The following is a 22,097-nucleotide window of genomic DNA, read 5'->3' on the forward strand; positions in this document are numbered from 1 at the left end:
GTTATATGAAATCTCTAATTATTAAAACGACACGATTGGTCCATTACAAGAACCTAAAATGTTGCCACGGTCAGACAGCTGGACAAACGCCTACATTATGAGTATATTAATTACATTTTATTTAACCGACGCCGACGGTATATGTGGTTTTCTTTTTTATCCAAGAATATGGACGGAATGATAAAAGACCTTGACAGAAATGAAATAGAAAAGTATACAATTGTTTTCTGCAAATCAATTTTAAAGGCACACTATGTCCTTCTAACAAATAAATTTATCAATCTTTAGAAGGGACAAAAATGAATGAATTTAGTTATGTTTAGATAATGGTTTTAGAGTATGTTAAATGCTTTTCACCTGATGAAAGTAGCACTGCATAAGAAATTATTTGCCATAAAAGTGGCAAATTGTATACAAAGTTTTTTTGTTTTTTTAATTCCATATAAAATACTAAATTACTATAACTGCATTAATTTTCAAAGCAACAGATGCGAAACATGGTTCAAGTAATTAGCTAATGAGTAACTTTTTGGAAACTTAAACAGGACGTGAAAACCACGGATTTATATTACATGTAATAAAAATTCGTGGTGAAAACTAAAAAGCTTTTCAGATATAAAAACATTTCTGATGTTTGGAAATTTAAGATGTACATAGATCTTAAACTCTTTTAAAAATGTTCAAATAATATATAATACAATATTTGATACTATATCAACGAGGAGCTACAGTGCAGATGCTATGTCATAACTTTACATTGGTATGTTGAAAAACTTTCCTGGCAAACTCAATATTGGCCAAATTATCATAAGTGCTAATATTCTGTACCAAAATTAATTTTTAAAATGATTATAGTCAACATCGCTAATTTCGCGTCATCACTTATTTCACGATTATAGTACATGTATATTTCCACTGGGATATATCGTATGTCCCAGATTTCCATGAGACATAAAACTGGTCAGAAATGACACATTTTATTTTAGTAATACACCTAAACAACAAAGTTTTTCTGCAAAATATTTTACATCTGTAGATTTTCATTTAAAAGAACACTATTTCACTCATTTCTTCAAAAGTCACAATCGTCGTTAAATTTTATGCATATATATTCTGAAACAATCATCATTTTCTAAATGTTCTTGTTTGTTGAAAAAAAATATCGAGTTATAAAGTAAAGATAGTTTCAATATTTAAAATTGAACAATATAACATTTAATAGTATTAAACGAAACATATAAAAAGTAGATTTAAATGATGACAAATGTTCGAAGTGTTTTCAAAATAGTTGACGGTTGTGATCTGATTCTTGCCCATTAATTCAATCTGATTTTGTTTGACTTTGTTGTTATTTCCTTGTGTCATACAGCAGAAAATAACTAAATAGAATCTAATACAGCTTATAAATATCTTTGTGCCATAAGTTTATTGTTTGTTTTCCTTAATTGTTGTTTCAAATCGTTACCCAGTACTGTGAACTAAGATGACACAGTATACAACCAAAACATTTCAAATGGGGAAAACATACAGTATATATAATAATACTCTAATTATACGAATAATTATAATATTTTTAACATGTTTTAATATCTTACAATGAATATATTTTAAGTGCATTATTTATAAGTATTTATATCTTGTACAGAAGATGGGTAATAAGCTATCTTCTGTCCCAGTTTATATAAAATTATATCAACAAAAATATTTTTTCGGAGACCAACACAGACCCGGCCAGTATAAATACGAGTCGATACTAAATTATTTGCCGGTCATAACATTACCCGCGGAGAGGCGAAAAACCGGAAGCGACTGGACCGGCGAATAGTATTTCACACGAACCAGTTTCGGTACGGCAGGGAACGGGATAAATCAACATGTTAATTCAATTAAAGTTATCTCCCTTATTTATTTTACCACCATTTGCAGAAATTTATTCCTGGAGAAAACAACGTCTTTTTTATTGATTAAGCTTCAAGGTATAGCATAAGGATAGTGATGAATATGCATTTCAGTCTTTTTACTTAGTTTGTTTGTTATTTTTAATGGTTTTTTTAGTTATAGATTATTTTATTTTTATAAATTATCTATACACAGAATGACAGATGAAAACCTAACGATTTTATTTTTAAAGAGTGTTAAAAAGTCTGACCATAAATTATTTGGTAATCTGCTGGACAAGAATCAGTTTTAGGTCACATATATTTTTTTTTTTTCAAATCTTACGCAATTTTTATTTTAAAGAGAATCTATAAAAAAAATCTTGGTTAAAAAAATACATTCGCTGTAATTCTTTTTATTGATATGTTTTAGTTAAGCGCATGTGTATAGACATTTTTTTGATTATCTCCCCATCTAGGACCGAGGACCTGACTCTCAATGTCAGTTATTCGAGCCTAGATTGAGTATATGAGTCAGCTCTGTATACTTCCGGGAGATTTAAAACAGAATTGTAATGATAAACATTCTAAAAATAGAGCTATGATATTATCTTAATACATAATCCAATATGGCCACCGGGCATGCAAAGTCATAATGTTAAAGAGACGTGTGTACTTATTTGTAGCACTACAATAATAATCAACCATTCGGTACAAGCTACACCATCTTAGACATTGCATCATCTCATGATCTGTCGATGCCCTTTGGATGACAGAGAAATCAACCAAAACAGAATGAACCTTACATACTCTTGGTTTAGACCTTTCGGTCTAATCCATGATGTATCCAATTTAAGAAATGGAATTTCACTTTGAATCTGGGAATATTGCACTGTTTTCATACTGTGAAATTTTAGCTGTTAAAATCTAAATCTATAGAGAAAAGATTTAATGTGTTGGTAATAGCTTTGAAACATTCCATTTTTAAATAAAGGTTCATGGTTAAATGTCTCTATTTCTCATGTTTTTAAGTCATTGACAATTTTATCAATGACTAAAATTTGACAATATATGTGAATTTTCATTGACTGGCATTGACTGGAAAATGACCTTGACCCATCAGGGTTAAATTTATGAAAAATTTAAGTTAGTCTGTCAACAGTATATAGATTGGTCAGATACTGATTGTATAGATGTGCAGGCTGGCCTGGCTGTATACTGGTCTTAAATACTATAAATTACTTTCAGTTCCAGGCGGTTGTAGGTTAATAATAATAATATTTTTTACTTTTATTTTCAGGTTAACATTTATCATGACCCGGCATTCACGTAATTGTACTGCAGGAACTGTGTATTCCTATCATGAGAGACAAAAAGATCAGTCACAGTCAGGATATGGCAGTAAACAATTGAGACTTGGTAAAGATTCTGTTAAGGTAATGTTGTCTCCCTGGTAACCACATCTACACAGTTTTAAAATTGTTAATATAAATCAAAGGGCTGCAAGCTCTGTGGTATTTTCTGATCTTTGCAATCTAAATCGTACTGTATATCTGTATGTATTTTCCTGTATAAGTTTATTTTTATGTACTATAATTCATCTTGCAAGGCACTAGAGTTTGATACATACGGAATTTTGCATAACTACAGTAATGTTGCATCAAAAAATCATTTATGTTCATTTTTTATGACAGCCACACTTTATCCTTGCATATGATGGCTACTTCCTTAACAAAGACACTTAAAAAAGAATTAAAAAAAAAGAAAATACAAAAAATGATGCCATTAGACACCACTAATTAAACAAATGCTTGGACAAATGATTCTGTGGCAGGGAGTTACAAAAATACTTATTGTTTATGCCCTCCAAAGGTGGCATAATGTTTTTTAATTGTCCTTTAATCAGTCTGTCTGTTTGTTATTTGTCCAGGCCATAAATGTTTTTATTCATACATATTTGAATTTAAAATTATTTTGTAACTGATGAGTGTCATGAAAATCCAGGTTTGTAGGTCAAAAGTCAAGGTAACTCTTAGATTTGAACAGAATTTTTCATAAAAATGTTTGGTTTACAAATTTGTCATCCCTGGATGGGTCTTAAAATAATTTGGAATAAATGGTTTGGATCTAGTTATGAATCGATGTATCTTGAACAAGAATCAGGTCACAAGCTGAAAGGTCAAGGTCACGATTTTACATCTGGAGTTTTAATAAGAATTTTTTCGTATAAGTGCATTGATGTAAGTGTCCATCAACAGACATTGAAAATTTGAATTCTTGGAATATATATGAAGATTAATAGAGAGAGTAAAAGTGACATATCAAAATCTAGATTCTGCATACCTTGTTCATTTTAATGCCTCCTCTACTTAGGGAGGAGCATAGGGAGGAGTAATAGATTTACACTTGTCTGTCAGTTACACTGGCATGCTGTCTGTCCTTCTATTACAAAACAGTTGAGTTTTATGTACATATTTTTTGTGTAAATGTACATTCTTGTATTCTCTATGCACAAATACAGATGTATGTCTATAATTTCAGGAGTTTGACTGCTGTTGTCTAACACTGCAACCATGCCGAAACCCTGTTGTCACGTAAGTACATTAAAAAAAGCCATAGAATAACAGTAAGTAAAATAAAAGGTGAAAAGGATTGACAGTAGGGAGAATTTACAGCTGTCACAACTTTACATGCAAAATACAGAAAACATTGGTCAGTAGAATTTGATTTTTGATTCAAGTCAGGGTGGGGGGGGGGGAACATGCAGCTCTAACAGAAATTTAAAGAATATACTGTTCATTAAAAATGGTTGAAAACAATTGGCTTTATGACTTATAGTTTATTGTAATTTAAAGTGAGGGCAATGCAAATTTTAGAGAATTGGTCAAACTTGTGTTCTTAAATACAGTCGAAACTGTCTTTAGCAGCCAGCCAATGGATGCAGTCATTTTGGCTGCTTAAGACAGGTGGCTGCTAAATGGAGGATCCAGTTTTTATCAAAATAAATTATTCATTTCTTTGTAAAATAAATCTGATTTAAGTATAAATAAACCGGTCTGATTCATCATCATCATCATCAGTTTTTAACCATTTACAAACATATGCTTTTAATGGTTTGACATGTACACAATCCTTCCAACATATAAAGCTTTACATGAATGTTACACAGATAAACAAATGCACTCACCATTTATTATGCCAATAATTGAAACTATTTATCCCATAAGAATATCTTCTTGCACAATAATTTAAAATGCGTAATATTTTTTTCACAAAAAAAGTATGACAGTTTCTTTTTCTAACTTTTGATCAATAGAATATTGTGTACACGTCATCTAAATGTCGGCACTTCCTTTGATGTTTCGGATTGAAACAGCAGGGCTACAGGTTTGTAAACATCACAGATTCCTTTGAAGAGACCGCTAGTTACCTCTTAGAGGTCATCTAGTGTGTAAACAGTGACCTCATTATATTTATGCAATTTTATTTTCACACATGGAGCAAGTGTTTTTATGAATTTATTACTGAAAAATTTAGACAATCCGCGATGTAATTCATTTTCATTTCTTTGGTAAGTACCATGTACGCACAAAATTTATCTGAATCGGGATAAACTGAAATTTCTTTCTGCCATCGACAATGCATTTTTTTCTTAAAATCGGTAAATTGAAAAATAAAAAAACTAGCGTACAGTAACTCAAAAGAACGAATTGCAAGTGCGTAAAGACGTTCCAAACGTTTGTAATTACGACACGGATGAGCAATTATGCAAACTTCTTGAAATGTTGTGGTTTGTGTTAATATCTAGCACCTGACAAGTAGCTTTTGTTAATCCGTGACACGTGTCATCTTTAAAAATAAAAGGCAGAAGATTGCCTGGCCGTTTCACCTGGCTGACCGCAGAAGATTGCCTGGCCGTTTCATCTGGCTGACCGCTTAAGATGACCGACTTTAAAGTTCGGGAAGCATTTTAGGTGACCGTTGACCGCGGACAGCAGGTGACCGTTGAACAGATGTATAAAATAGAGTGGTTTCCGTCGGGAGCGTCACAAAATGGCCGTTTAGGTCAGGTGACCGCCGATAAGAGGTGACCGTTAGTACAGTTTCGACTGTACCAAGAAAGCTCTGTGTTTATCTTAAATGTTGTATTAATTTTGTGCAGGAAAGATGGATACTTATATGACAAAGAAGCAATCATCAGTTATATTCTACAAAAGAAGAAGGAAATTGCCAGGAAACTAAAAGAATTTGAAAAGCAGAAACAGAGAGCTAAGGTATTTTGAAACATAAATATCATAATAATACTTTACTAAACCTTTTCATGCTGAACTTTTATGAATGGACTTGCCCAGTTTATGTATTGGGAGCTGCCCATTGTCAGGTTTAGGGTGTGAATAATGAAAAGCTGACATTGGTCCGTCATCAGTATAGCTGAAGTGATTAGCCTTTGCAACCAGTATAAAGTCTGGCCAGCCTGTACTTTCATACAGTCTGACCAGGCTCTATATTGTTGGCTGACCAACTTAAAATTTTAATCTTGATATACCTTAAAATGTTAATTTCCAAAAATGGAAACTTGACAAGTCCATTTAAGATATATAGCAGGCCGAAGGTAACAAAGTGGTAAGACTGCAAAGGTGTTCCAGATGTATAGTATAATACTGACAGCAAAAGGCTATAATCTTTGGTAGAAGAGTATTCTAAGGGCTGAAAAACAACTGACCACACACTGTGTGACTGACTTGTCTGTTTAAAAATGAATTATATCTTTTTTATGTTATGAAAAGTCTCAGCAGAGAATATTTTAGCATAAAATTCAAGCAATTTCTTTACAATAATTTTTAAATTTATAGTATACTTTGGCAGTTTTAGCCTAACACTGTTTTAAGTATAAATATTTGTTACTTAAGACTGAAGCTGAAGAAATACAGAAGTTAGAAGAGCAAGAAAAAGTGAAGAAATTTTCCAGTCGAACACTTGAAGCTCCATCCCTCAAAACAAATCAACCAGGTAACCTGTCACTTTCAAAAATTATTGTATTGAAACATGTCAACCAAGGGTGTAAGCGATCCGTAAGCCATGGCAGCGATCTTTTACAGCTAAAGAAAATCAGTTCAAATAATTATTTTAGACTAATTGAACGTCTCCTAAACATTGTGAAAGTGTAATTTGTACGGATTATAAAGGGACTATAATCAAATAAAGGTACGAATTTTCGTCAAACATTGCTAAAATTGATTGAGAATGAGTATTAACAACTCGGATATTGCATCTATTTCGGATGACCATGACCATGACGAACAACGCGAGGCTCCAGTTGGGGTTCCAACTGTTTATTTAAAAGAGTATGATGTGTTTGGATGGCGCAAACCTGGCAAACCATTACAATGGTTAGAACCATCTGAGATTTACACTGAACTAATCAAAGTGGTGGAACCATGTAATATAAAAGGATTGCAAAGGGTTCGAGGTATGTGGCGGATCCACTTTGCAACCCTCAATGACAAAGTTAAAGTAATGGCCAGTGGGGTACACCTTAGGGGAAGGAAATAAGTGTTTTTGAGTACTTTCCCCACGCGCCTAGACGGAGAACGTACCGTGCGGATACGAATAAAAAACATTCCGTTGACGATAGACGACGAAGAAGTGATCAAACACAACTTGACGCTAAAAGGGATCGAAGTCATATCCATGTATCGTGAGAGACTAACCGTAAACGGGAATCTTACTATAACTGAAAACGGTGACAGGATTGTCACAGTATCTGCTCTATCCCTAAAGTGATTCATGCCGGTCAGTCTGGAGAGTCCAGTAATGAAAAAAGGCCGCGCAAATGTAGCAAGTGTTTATTAGACGGACATACATTCTCCAGCTGCCCAAATGACTGGGTGTGTAGAAAATGCAATCGGTCTGGACACAAAGCTTCGGATTGTCTTTATAATAACGACATAGAATCAGAACACGACGCCGATTCTGAAACTGGTTCCGAACAATCCAGCGACTCTACATGCATCTCTGAAGTACATGTTAAAAGCTTTACTTCCGTCGTTCAAGCGCAAGGCCCCAGACCGGGAGCAACAATATCAACATCTCCATTAGCATCATCGGGAATAGGTCGTGGCTCTATATTACAGAAGTCTATGGGGGAAAGTATACTTTCTCATACTACCCCAAACAAGGACAAACCTCAACTTGTTAAAGAGCGCTCACCGCCAACACCCGCTGACGAGTACAGGGAGAAATGTAACGTTAAATCCACTAAGAAACATCACAGAAAAAAATGAATTCTGTATCATTTAATGTCACTTGGAACATTGTTTGTTTTACAAACGTGCTATGTTTTTTGGACATGAAACAGAACAACGATTATAACTGGAACACATTTGGACTTTCATGTAATAAAGAGATTATTACAAGATTGTACATTAATTACGTGGGCAGTAGGCCTTCAAATCATTATTTTTTCAGTATTCTGAATGCATAAATTTTGATACATCATTTATAATGATATATAGTTTATTTAAAAATGTATCATGTTATATTACTGGTGCACAAGAAACAAATTTGACATGGCCTTATAAATTTGTAAGCGTTGTGTTAAATTTTGTAAATAACATACTTATAACTATTGACGCTTTACTATGTAAGCCAAAATGTAGTACGCGCAAAGAAATCATGGAAAACACGAGAAATATTCAAAATAGTTTAGATAATTTCATAGACACCCCTCGCAAAATTCACCGATTTCGTAATTGCGACATTCGGGTGTTCCGATCAACAAAACATACTTATTACTCAATGTAATACCGGTCATGTATTTGTCTGCATCTGTATAGTATATTTTCTACATAGAATTCAACTTAATTTATATTTTGATTTTATCAAGCATTCATATACCGAGGCAGTGTACTTACATGTTGCGGTGCATAGGAAATTGATTTTTGAAAAATATACATGTATGTTTAATTTATATAAAGTTAATACAATTGATGTTAATTTGTATAGCAAATCTCTGATACTTAAAACAAATATTCTAAGATGTTATCAATATGTTAATGTTTGTTCATTAATCTTAATGTTTTTGATATATTCTATTCATATGTTAACGAAACCACTTTTTTTCACAATTTATACATGTACTTTGGAAATTTACTTTCGTTCTATGCTCCAGTACAATTGCTTCCAAATCCGAAGCTTTTATAAAATATCGGGCATTACAAGAAAGCTACATTTTGATATTGCATTTTCGAAACCTTTTGTTTCGCGATTTCGTCAAGGCTTCAAGAATAATGCGTTTATCACAAGCGTGCACATTGTACATGTCAAGTTACAAGATATATTTTACGTGTTTTAATTTAATAAGTCATCAATCTCTCAATATGTCTATTTAATATAACTTCATATAGGTTCCCTTAAATGTACAGGGATTACGTGCGAAGCCAAACGTTTACGGTTTTTAGAATGGGTAAATCAACAAAAATTAGATATATCCTTTCTCCAAGAAACCCACTTTACAAATGATATTTTGGAAGATGTTAAAACAGATTTTAAAGATTATCACATTTACAATGCATTTGGACCTACGACTCACTCAAAAGGTTGCACTATATTAGTTCGCAAAAATATGTGCATTGAATATAATGTCATAAATGATATAATTGACGAAGAATCTGGGAGATTTGTGCTTTTAAATATTGACTTCTCGGGAACAGTTTTCACTTTTGTTAACATATACGCACCAAATGACAAACGTTGTAGAAATAACTTTTTTGAACTTGTTAACAATAAGATTGAAGAGGAGACTTTAATGATGTACTCAACGAAACAGACAGGTATACTCATTCCAACTCGCGCACTAAAACATCTGAAAAGCTTAAAAATCTAATACATTCACATAGTCTATGCGATATCTGGAAACTTAAAAATATAAATAAAATTCAATTTACTTGGAAACGGACTAATGGCGCGTTATTGGAAGTTGAATAATTCTCATTTAGAAGATATTGAATATAAAAATCTTATCATAAATACCATTAGTACCGTTCAAAATGAATTCAAATCTCATGACATTGATCATAGAACAATGTGGGAAATATTGAAATACAGCATTAAAGAAAAAAGTATCTATTTCTCAAAACTGAAAGCTAAACATAATAGAAACCGATTAACGAGTTTAGAAAAAAGACTTTCGCAGCTATACGAAGAATTTCATTCGCATAATTCAGATACATTACTTAAAAAAATAAAAGATTTAGAAATCGAAATCGAGACGATATATATAAATAAAGCAAACGGTGCAAAAATACGCTCTCGTGTACAGCTCATCGATGAAGGTGAGAAAAATACAAATTATTTCCATTCGACGGAAAACAAATAACCAACTTTGAGGTAAAATTTTACCAAAATCTATATACAAAAAAGGCAGACAGAATGTTTAATAAATATAAATGAATGCGAAAGCGCACTACTCAGCATGAAAACCAACAAAAGTCCAGGTAATGACGGACTTACAGTCGAATTCTATCGTTATAACGAAATACACAAAGAAAACGAACTTTCAGTGTTATTTCACTATTGTACAAAAAAGGTACTCGCGATTAGGTTACAAAAAGTACTTCCGAAAATTATAGACAGCGATCAACAAGGTTACATAAAAAATCGTTTTATTGGTAATAACATACGACAAATATCAGATGTTATTGACTATTGCGGAAAACATAACATTGATGGAAATCTTTTGTTTTTAGATTTTAGAAAGGCTTTCGATACGATCGAGTTTGACTTTCTAGTTAAAACCCTTGAAAAGTTTAACTTTAAACCAATGTTTATTCGTTGGATAACGTCCCTTTACAATAATATTTCGTCATGTATATTAAACAATGGTTGAAACTTTTAATCTTAAAATGACACAACTAGCCGACGATACTACAATGTTCTTAAAAAGCACAGAAGACATACAAAAAGCATTATCAACTATTGAATTTTTTGGAAAACATTCTGGTCTACAACTAAATTTGCACAAGACAGAATGTGTTAGATTAGGGAATAACTTTGATAATTTAAAATTAACCGACATAAAATGGAGCGAAAAAAGTGTAAAAGCTTTAGGCGTCTTTTTTGGCACAAATAAAAAAGAATGCGAACAACTAAACTGGGAAACGAAATTCAAAACTGTAAAATCTTAATTAATTCATGGAAGAAAAGAAAACTTACTATTTATGGACGACTCACTGTTATAAAATCAATTTTACTTCCAAAATTTACTTACTTAATGCAGTCACTGTACTTTCCAGAAGAGATACAGAAAAAACTCAACTCATTATTATATACATACCTCTGGGACGATAAACGTGAAAAGGTTAAAAGAAATATAATTGATAAACGATCTCGAAAAGGCGGTTTAAACATGATCGACATTGAAAGTTTTGTTACTATGCTGCAAGTTAAATGGGTAAAATCCCTTCTTTTCAAATGAATTTGCAAACTGGAAAGTCATTCCAAGTTTATTTCTTAAACAAATTCGGCAAAAATTTCCTTGTTTTTTACCATGAACTTTAAAATCTGTCTCAAGTTTACCAAAAGACTATTATACTTTACCTGATTTCTATAAAGAACTTATTAAAAAAATGGATTTTTATTTAAAAATATTAATAAGAAGCAGCCAAAACACTTCTTTGATATTCGTAAGAAATAATTTGGGGTAATGAACACATTTTATGGAATAAAAAAATCTTTATATTTTCATAATTGGATAAACTCTGACATAATTTTTGTAAATGATATTATCGATACAAATGGCGATATCTGTGAACATCTTATTCTTTCAAAACTCAGAAATAAATCAAATTGGCTATCCGAAATTTATACGCTACGTAAAGCTTTTACCGCAACTCTGGAAATTCATCTTAAAATCGGACGAATCAATCAAAACTAGGGTTAAAACTGACTTTTCTCCTTTACTTACAAAGAATCGAACAAAGAGATTTATAACATACTTAGAAACAATAAAGCGGAAAAACCATACATTCATCGCCTATGGGAAATTTTATTTGAACATGAAATTCCGTGGAATAAAGTATACCTGAATATAAAGTCAAGCATTGACAATAGATATAAACAGTTCCGTTATAAACTCATTCATAATATAATACCGACAGGGGATAACTTATACAAATGGAAATTGAAAAATAGTCCGAAATGCGTTTTATGCAATTGTACTGATAGCACAGAACATTTCTTTATTCATTGTGAATCACTTAATGCTTTCTGGAAAAGAATTATTGAAACTTTTAAGTCACTAGGAATCTGTAAACATATTTTCAATCTCAAAAATATTGTACTAGGTTATAGTTTCGAAAATACGCAGCATTCAAATCTTTGGCAAATTAATTTGATCTTTACAATCATTGGCTTTAGTATATACAAAGCTTATATGATGAATCTTTCTACACGAACTTAACAATATGAAACTATACCTCGTCCATAAGAAATATAATTCTCATTTTATTAAACGCTTTACAACAAACTTTTAATATTGTCAGATATTTTAAAGGGTGAGAAAAATTATGTTATAATATTTTATTACAGCTATGTATACCTTTTTCTCTACTAAAATTGTAAAATGATATCATACATTATTTGATATGCACTAACTGTATAAGTATGCTTTGTGTACATGTTCTTTGTGTAAATGTTCTTAAAGTTTTTAAATAAAAGCATAAAAAAAAAAAAAAAAAAAAAAAAAAGAAACATGTCAACCAGGTTAGCAGGATAAATTACTTGTTTAAGTTATCATATCTCATAAAAAACACACATTTATTTAAATATGTTTGTATTTTTTTTTTACACAGATTTTATCACAATTTTTGTCACAGGTTGTCTTGATAACTTACTAGTAATTACTATTTTTTTGGCAAGTAAATGACATCTACTTCCAAATGATTTCAATGATCTTTAGACTCAGTGTCCAAGATTAATTGTCACAGAGAGATTAAGCAATACCCGAGGATCGAACCAGTGCCCCTTGGTTTAATAATCCGATGCTCTCCCTATTGAGCTTAAGAGTGGACTGCTTAAACCTGAAAGTTTTCATTCTACTTTATTCTAAATGAAAGCATATGACCATAATAGTATTGTTATGACTAAAAACTCACAAAGAAAGAAAGAAAATATCAGATCTATGACATATAATATATGGCCATGAAGCTGAAATAATCCATATGACTTAAATCACACCAAGACTGTACCTTAAAACCCATCTAAATAAATTCAATTGTTTGTTCGATCAGAGCAACATGTCTTACATAACAGCATTTTTCAACATTCGATAGTTCACAGATTTGTATATTAATTTAGGTACCAGTAATCAAGCATCTGTGTCTAACATGAAGGATGGAAAACATAAAGAATTACCAAGTTTCTGGGTACCCAATCTCACCCCTGATGCTGGGCCAAAAATCGAGAAGAAACCAGTACGATTTAATTTTATATTTTAAAAAAAGACATATTTTTGAAAGACCTATGCTGTAAAATCATTGGGCAAGAATTTTCGTGGTTTTCAAGGGTAGGTCAATCCAAGAATTTAAGATCCATACTTCTTGCCATGTCTTTATTCTATATATTACAAACATGCATCGACGCTTTTCTGCCGATTTTTGTGTAATGAATGCCCTGAAGCAAGGATTAAATTTATTACCAAGCACTGTGTGACACATAAAGATCGTATGTACATGCGGTAAGTAAACTATGCGGCGATTTAATGTAAGATTACTTTGCATTAGGTTATTTATTTTATTATTTTTAAAAGAAATTGAAAATCCACTAATTTAAGAACCCAAGAAAATGCCCATTTTGATAAAACCACGAATTTTCATGCCCACGAAAATAAGTGAATTCGCAGTATTTCAAAAGGTTGACTGTTATAGTGGTGACTCACCAACTGTTGATATTGGAAAATGTTTAGGATAAAATGTAAATCTGCCTTAAATATAAAAAGACTGCCCTACTCTTTTTATAAATTGAACTATACAGGGAATTTCTGATAGATACTTACAGAAATTTCCTTGGTCCAAGTGCATTATTTATTGTTCATGCGAAGTAAATTAAAAAATTGAAAGTAATTATGTCAAATAACTAACTTCTTGTGAATTTGGCTTGTTCACTCACTACATTGTTTATACCTTTTGGATGGGCATAATGATGATAATGTCACTTAACTTATGTTGTTATTTTTTTAGGATGAGAAGGTACGGTGTCCAATGAGTGGCAAACCAATCAAGCTGAAAGATCTGATAGACGTTAACTTCACAGATATTAAAGACAGAGATACCAAAACAGCCCTTATAAACAAACAGGTAAATTTAATATAAAATCATTTTGAATTACCTCCCTTCGTTGGAATTTTAAAATTCTTGTTTTATAGATAATCATCAGGCTAACTCCTACCATGCTAAATATCTTAAATGGACTTGTCCATCAATGTGGAGTATCTGTTTGTTTACAGATAATCATGTTTTAATAATGAATTATATCTTTTAGTAAATTACTGAAATGCTGTAGAAAACAGGTGTTGAATTAAATGAATGACTTTCTAAATGACTTGATTTTATATATGCTGTAGGCAAGATATGTGTGTGCAGTGACCAATGATGTTCTTGGTAATTCAGTTCCAGCTGCCGTGTTACGTACATCGTAAGTTTTTAGCTCACCTGTCACAAAGTGACAGGGTGAGCTTTTGTGATCGCTTTTCGTCCGGCGTCCGTCCGTCCGGCGTCCGTCCGTCCGTCGTCCGTCTGTCGTCCGTCGTCCGTCCGTAAACTTTTACTTTAAATGACATCTCCTCATAAACCACTAAGCCAATTTCATCCAAACTTCACAGGAATGTTCCTTTGGTGGTCACCTTTAAAAATTGTTCAAAGAATTTAATTCCATGCAGAACTCTGGTTGCCATGGCAACCAAAAGAAAAAACTTTAAATATCTTCTTTTAAAAAACCATAAGAGCTAGAGCTTAGATATTTGGAAAAACATGAAACATCTTCTAGTGAGTGTCTACCAAGTTTGTTCAAAAAAAAAGCCCTGGGGTCAAAATTGGCCCCGCCCCAGGGGGGGTCAATTGATTTTCCCTATATGCATATAGTAAAAACTTACAAAATCTTCTTTTAAAGAACCCAAAGAGCTAGAGCTAAGATATTTAGCATGAAACATCTTCTAATGGATGTCTACCAAGTTTGTTTCAATAAAAGCCCTGGGTAAAATTGGCCCCGCCCCTGGGTCATTGATTTTCCCTAAATGCATATAGTAAAAACTTAAAAATCTTCTTTTTAAAAGAACCAAAAGAGTTAAAGCTAAGATATTAAGCACGAAACATGTTCTAAAAGTGTCTACCAAGTTTGTTCAAATAAAAGCCCTGGGGTCAAAATTGGCCCCGCCCCAGGGGGTCATTGATTATCCCTAAATGCGTATAGTAAAAACTTAAAAATCTTCTTTTCAAGAACTCAAAGAGCTATGGCTAAGATATTTAGCATCAACATGTTCTAATAGGTGTCTACCAAGTTTGTTCAAATAAAAGCCCTGGGGTCAAAATTGGCACCGCCCCGGGGGTCATTGATTTTCCTTATATGTGTATAGCAAAAACTTAAAAAATCTTCTTTGAAAAAACCCAAATAGCTAGAGTTAAGATATTAAGCATGAAACATCTTTTAGTGAGTGTCTACAAAGTTTGTTCAATTAAAGACCTGGGGTCAAAATTGGCCCCGCCCCGGGGGGGTCATTGATTTTCCCTATATGCATATAGTAAAAACTTAAAAAATCTTCTTTTAAAGAACCAAAAGAGCTAGAGCTAAGATATTTAGCATGAAACATGTTCTAATGGGTGTCTACCAAGTTTGTTCAAATAAAAGACCTGGGGTCAAAATTGGCCCTGCCCCGGGGGGTCATTGATTTTCCCTATATGCATATAGTAAAAACTTAAAAAATCTTCTTTTAAAGAACCAAAAGAGTTAAAGCTAAGATATTTAGCATGAAACATGTTCTAATAAGTGTCTACCAAGTTTGTTCAAATTAAAGCCCTTGGGTCAAAATTGGCCCCGCCCAGGGGGGTCATTGATTTCCCTAAATGCATATAGTAAAAACTTAAAAATCTTCTTTTCAAGAACTCAAAGAGCTATGGCTAAGATATTTATCATCAAACATGTTCTAATAGGTGTCTACCAAGTTTGTTCAAATAAAAGCCCTGGGGTAAAAATTGGCACCGCTCGGGGGTCATTGATTTTCTTAATATGTGTATAGCAAAAAACTTAAAATCTTCTTTGAAAAAACCCATATAGCTAGAGTTAAGATATTAAGCATGAAACATCTTTTAGTGAGTGTCTACAAAGTTTTGTTCAAATAAAAGACCTGGGGTCAAAATTGGCCCTGCCCCGGGGGTCATTGATTTTCTTTATATGTGTATAGCAAAATGAAAAAACCCAAATAGCTAGAGTTTAGATATTAAGCATGAAACATCTTCTAGTAAGTGTATACAAAATTTGTTCAAATAAAAGCCCTGGGGTCAAAACTGGCGTGGCCCCAGGGGTGTCATTGTTTTTAACTATATGTGTATAGTAAAAACTTTAAAAAAATCTTCTTTTAAAAAGCCCAATGAGCTAGAGCTTAGATGTTTAGCATGAAACATCTTCTTATGGGTGTCTACCAAGTTTGTGCAATTAAAAGCCCTTGGGTTAAATTGGCCCTGCAACGTTGGGGGGGGGATGATGGTTTGGGGGTCCCCCTTTATACAGGTGAGCGACCTCAGGGCCATCATGGCCCTCTTGTTTATTATTTACCATTACATATATCCATTGCCCTAAAGAGAGCCCTCTGACAGACAGAGCATTTTATTAGAAATTACCTTAAAATGGACAATTGAAAGCAATTGTACAAATTTTGTAGGTTAATAGGTATTGGACTTTGAGTATCTTAATTCTCACCTTCACTACTCCAAGTTTGATGCTCACCAGAGACTTTGGCTTCTGTCATGTAAGGAAGCTATTCAGTTAGCTTACTGATGAATGGTGGTCTTACTGCCACCAAGTTTCAGAAATAATGCATTGAGGCCTTCCTTCACCAGTCCAGCTACATCATTGTTACATGAAGAAAGACATAATTTTGACACTGTTGTTGTGACTTACAGAAAGTTCCTTTAGCCACATGAGTTATTTATCATTTATGCGAAGTAAATTATAAAATTGAAAGGAATTTTGTCAAAATGTAAACTTATTTTGACATTCAACTGTTTACTCATTATTTACCCTTAGATGGGCATAATAATTATTCACTTTTAAACTGAACCAAAGGAAAAAAAATCATGAGAATCTTTGTTTTCAGTGGATGTGTAGTGACCATGGATTGTGTGGAGAAACTCATCAAGAAAGACATGTTGGATCCTATAAATAGTAAAAAAATGACAGAAAAAGATATCATTGTACTACAGAGGGTAAGTTACCTTAGCTACCGTAAAGATAGAAATTTTGAATTAAGATACCATTTAGATTAGAAACAAATTTATTTCTTAATGGGTTGTTGAATGCTGGAATGCAAGTGGTTTAAATGTCTGACCCATTTCACAAGAAATTAGCTAGACAAGGCAGGTTTTTTTCCCCCAGGATTTTGGGAACATGACCCATGCCCATGGAATTGGGAATTTCAGCAAAGTTTTGTTAAAAATTGGGAAAAAATGCAGACTTGAATTTTGCAGTGATTAAATGAATGCAAAGAATCACTTTCTAGGATGGCATCTTCAAACATTTAAGCACCATAAGAATGAAGAAACCTTTTAATTTCAAAGATTTTAGAATTTTTTATTCAAAATTTTAATTTTGTAACTTTCAATTGGGATTTTTTTCCTGTGGTTTGGATAAAATAAGCCAAAACAAATCACTGCAATGTTAGTCTGCAAATGTTCATTCTGACCAGACTTGACCTCTTTATCCCAGTTAATCTGTTAAAATGATGATGAACTGTTTCAAATTCAAAACAAGGCAAGTCCAATATACATAATTTAGCATTTATAAAGCTTTTTATCCTATAGAAATATGAATACCAATATTTCTAAGAGAGAATGTCTTATCGGATGAAATAAGTACAATGATAGGTGTCACTAGAATAAGAACAAAACAAAATGATGCTTTATTCTGGGACTTTATTGTATGATGTTTCCTTATGAAATAATATCTTATACCTGTGCAATCTGGCCAGTCTCTACTTTTGGCTGCTCAATTTAAATTCTTTTATATTGAAACCTGTAAAATAACATTGGACTGTTGCAATTTAATGTTATATTGCAAACAACCATTTCCACAGAAATCTTTATAATAAATTTATAATACAGCATATTAACCTTTGAGCAAAAAAAAAATTACTTCATATATTGACACCAGATGTGCTTATAAATTATGTACAATGTATATGTCATGATTATTCAATGAACAGCGAAGTTACAAACATGCAGTACATTGTATTATAAATGGCCATATATGTATGGTCTTTAACATTTACAGTATTTGTCATTAACGTAAAATAAAAAATCGCTTTATGATATGTTGATACAAAAAATAAGTGTCATTGTTTAGCGAAAACCGAGTTATTAGGCTTATTTGTAAACACATTGTCATTTTTGATTTATGTACTTTTTGTGAAATTTTTAAGTTTTCATTGGTTAAGGTTTTATCTTCAATAGATATTTTCCTATTGACTGCATTGAATCTTATGACAGATAAAAATGAGTATATAATTATTATTTTATTTTTAATGAATATGTTATTTGTCTGATTCATGCTAATATATAATTTGTGTAGTGGATTTGCCCTGCTTTGAATTTGGAACAGTCCATTTGATGTTTAAGGGATGTTGATGCCAAGATGATACAAAAATTGAGCTACCTACAGTATAGAGCCTGTCCTGACTGCTCTGAATTGCCTTGCTTTATATTCTATACAAAGGCTAATTATGTTTAGTTCAGGCAAATAATGGGGTTAAAGCAAGCGAATAATAAGTGAGACCAGAATATTAAACAAGAGAAAAGTACATTTGATTTATAAGCTCGTTAATTCATATTCTTTAGGTGGTCTTATTTAAGATTCCTACAAAATCATATCAAATTGCAGAAGAATTTAGTGGTAAGTGCCTAAAGCTTCTTTTGAAATAAGTTCACTGACATTATTGGTCCTGGTTGTGATTTCTCTACATAATTGACTCCTATTATCTGGATATCCATCATTAGGCCATTCTTCGAAAAATTTTAGTTTGCAGTTTCATCACTAGATACCTTTTAAGAATGGAGAATCCAATCAATATTTTTTTAAGATTTGGACCAAATTTCTTCCCATTTCTTCCAGTGTAAGTGTTAGGTTATTGTCTATAGACCAGCACAATGTCTACTCAAAAATACCTTGCCTATTAACATAAACACTGTCCTCTTCTAAAGTTTAAGTTGGCTATCATGCCTTTATACTAGTATGTTACAAGTGAGTATCCAAACAAAAAATATTTGGAGAAGATATTAAAAAAATTATATGTTTACTTTTCATTTACTAGGGAGCATCAGGATTCTCAGGGTCAGGTCTTTCATTGGAGGCTAAGAAAGAGGGTGCGGCAATGCAGGCATAATGCAGGGGATGAAAGAACAGAGGCAGGAATTGTTTCTTAAAGACATCATGGTTTTATATATTTAACTGACTTACTGAACCATGAGAATTAAATGGTACAGAAGATTTAGTCTTAAAGTTATTATTCAAGAAAAATACTAAACTATCTTACTGATAAAGTTTTAAGACTATAAACCCCGATTGGATTTTAAGTATTATACGCCAAGAAATGATACTTAAACTTCATAATCAGGAGGCAGATTTTATTGTTCATACAGAGATTTATTTTTGGAATAAAGGTACATGTATTTTATCACATCATTTTGATACAATGTGAAGCTATTTTTTCAGAGACTTATAAATGGAAGCACTGTGGTCATACATAAACTACATGTATTTTTGTTTGTTTTCTTTTAGTCACGGTGAATTTGTAGTATATGTAAATCCACTTCTTCAGTTATTAGTTAGTAATCAAGTAAATTGATTAAAGATTTTAAAAGATCTCCTGATGACAACTGAGTAACTATAAAGACCCAGTTCTTCTTATGCATGCTGTTTCAAGTGTCTTGGTTGACAAAGACTTCTATACATACATATTCTAATACATGTAGTTATGATCTTTTCAAGGGTACCTTAAAATAAGGGAACAAAGTTTTTAAAAAAAAAAAAAAATTAGTAAGAATTTATGAATATTGACAGTCCATAATTTGTGTGTTGCATAATTATTATCTAATTAATGCTTAGCCTGCCAGTGGTAACAGATTCTACCAATGCAGACCAAGATCAAGGAAAAATAAGAATAAAAGCATTTCTGGCACAAAATGGGTCTTTAAGTTAATAGAATTTTTTTTGTATGAAAATTAAAAACAAAAAAAACCCTGATAATCTGTAAAAAAATCTATAAAAGATGTACAATGTATCAAAATATTTCCATGTTTTTAGCTGCAGTTTTCAACAATATTGTACAAAGTTAAAAGTTAAAAATTTATTCATATTTTCAGGTCATTGTACATACATGTATATTTTATTGATATGTAATATCAACTTTATGCATTACATTTTTAAACAAACAAAATTTCAATAAAATATGACACAATAAAGATGACTTTGTTTTCTAATATGTTCAAGCTATATATTTTTGATGTCTTGTATCAATTTTATTCATAGAAGTAATGATCCAACATTTCGGGTAGGTTAGGGGATGTAACTCGGTACACATTTTGCGACCATTAATTTACTTCCCTTTCAAAGATTCGTATAATAATGATATAATGTAGATTTTGAATAATTATTATTTTCATTTCTAGTTAGAGCTTAAGGCATACTTAAAACGAAAATGGATTGTAAAAACTTATACATGCAAATTATGGAAGCTACTCAAAATATTCAAAATTTTGGCGGGAAGATTTTACGTTTCCATGCAATCACCATGCTTTGTAAGGAATGCCTGATTTGCGTATTTGTTAAAGCATATATTATTGGGTTAATCCAGTTTAAATTTGACCCAATGTATATCACCAGCGTATGAATTAATGGATCTACTTTCACCATCGATGGGTCGTAGATGTACAGTGTGATAAAAGGCAGACGACACATTCCAAAGAAAAGGATTATGGCTAGAATTATAAATGCCATTTTTATTTCCGCTTTTTTGCGGTGTGTCATGTACTTGCTGCCATGCCCGCTTTTCCTTTCAATTGACGTCTGCGAACCTGATCCCGTGCTATTTTTAGAATTATCTCTACTGGAAGCAATCTTCCGTTGGAGTTTCACGTACACCAATATTATTTGTAGGTAACAAAATCCTATAACAGGTACCGTCGTCAAAATAGCGAAAAGAAACACAAAAAGACAGTATCCGGTACAGTCTACTCCAAGAAAAGGATGGCAGACGAGTTTCATAGGGGCGTATTCATAATGGCTGAATATTCCAAATAGCGGGAAAGCTAGTATCACGGGATATATCGACCACGATATTATCCATTCGATAATAAGTAAATATGGACTTCCGTACAGTTTATTGTATAGTTTTTGGTTGATTATACATGCGTATCTGTTAAACGAAATACAAACGTATCCGAACAACTCCGTACCTAGGTTGCAGAACAGTCCATATGAAATCAAGCTGCAGACGATATTTTCCGTTATCAGACGTCCTGTAAACGCTTGGATAGCTATAAGAGGTAGAAATATGGCACAGTGGATGAGATTACAAACAAGAAGATTGAGAATTTTCACATATATCGAGAACTTGTAAAGTTTTCCATATAATATAGCGGAAATCATAATGGTGTTTCCAAAAGTTCCCAATATTGCTATGGTAACAGTACAAGTTTTGATGACAACGAGCTGGGTATCTGTAGCCCCTATGGTTACGTCGTATGACGTATTGTGTGTTGCGTTTTCCATTCTGAAAAGTAGAATAGAAAAAAAAGATTAGGTAATGAAAAAAGAAACTCGGACAAGATAGAAAACTTATCAGCTATTGGTTAATTAGCCAAAAGTATAGAACCTGTTCATACTTCACGGATGCACAGGCTAGCCTTGGCAGAGGCAAATCAAATTCGGTTCCAGCAAGTTAAGGGAACATTATGCCGC

At 32.4% G+C, this 22,097-nt stretch overlaps 2 protein-coding genes across 2 annotated transcripts; one reads left to right on the forward strand and one right to left on the reverse strand.

Annotated features, from left to right (window-relative positions):
* The first annotated feature begins 1,862 nt into the window (after nucleotides 1-1,862).
* Nucleotides 1,863-20,599, forward strand: LOC132713162 (nitric oxide synthase-interacting protein-like). Its single transcript, XM_060695649.1, has 10 exons — nucleotides 1,863-1,976; nucleotides 3,178-3,313; nucleotides 4,419-4,471; nucleotides 6,040-6,151; nucleotides 6,788-6,887; nucleotides 13,233-13,348; nucleotides 14,114-14,230; nucleotides 14,497-14,567; nucleotides 17,242-17,350; nucleotides 19,450-20,599. Exons 2-10 carry the CDS (start codon nucleotides 3,191-3,193, stop codon nucleotides 19,519-19,521), a joined length of 873 nt encoding a protein of 290 aa, XP_060551632.1. The 5' UTR covers nucleotides 1,863-1,976; nucleotides 3,178-3,190; the 3' UTR covers nucleotides 19,522-20,599.
* Nucleotides 20,600-20,885: 286 nt separating this feature from the next.
* Nucleotides 20,886-21,908, reverse strand: LOC132713163 (G-protein coupled receptor moody-like). The gene has a single exon (XM_060695650.1). The coding sequence runs from the start codon at nucleotides 21,906-21,908 to the stop codon at nucleotides 20,886-20,888; it is 1,023 nt and encodes a 340-aa protein (XP_060551633.1).
* Nucleotides 21,909-22,097: the final 189 nt, after the last annotated feature.

The sequence above is a fragment of the Ruditapes philippinarum genome, unplaced genomic scaffold, assembly GCF_026571515.1.
Source record: "Ruditapes philippinarum isolate M1 unplaced genomic scaffold, ASM2657151v2 ctg312_1_1_1_1, whole genome shotgun sequence".
Classification (NCBI taxonomy): domain Eukaryota; kingdom Metazoa; phylum Mollusca; class Bivalvia; order Venerida; family Veneridae; genus Ruditapes; species Ruditapes philippinarum.

Excerpts from the sequence above, each read along its gene's own strand:
- LOC132713163 (XM_060695650.1), bottom strand. The coding sequence starts at position 21,908 with ATGGAAAACGCAACACACAATACGTCATACGACGTAACCATAGGGGCT.
- LOC132713162 (XM_060695649.1), top strand. The coding sequence starts at position 3,191 with ATGACCCGGCATTCACGTAATTGTACTGCAGGAACTGTGTATTCCTAT. Across the intron at positions 6,152-6,787 it reads AGCAGAAACAGAGAGCTAAG|ACTGAAGCTGAAGAAATACA; the intron begins GTATTTTGAAAC and ends TTGTTACTTAAG. Across the intron at positions 6,888-13,232 it reads CCTCAAAACAAATCAACCAG|GTACCAGTAATCAAGCATCT; the intron begins GTAACCTGTCAC and ends ATATTAATTTAG.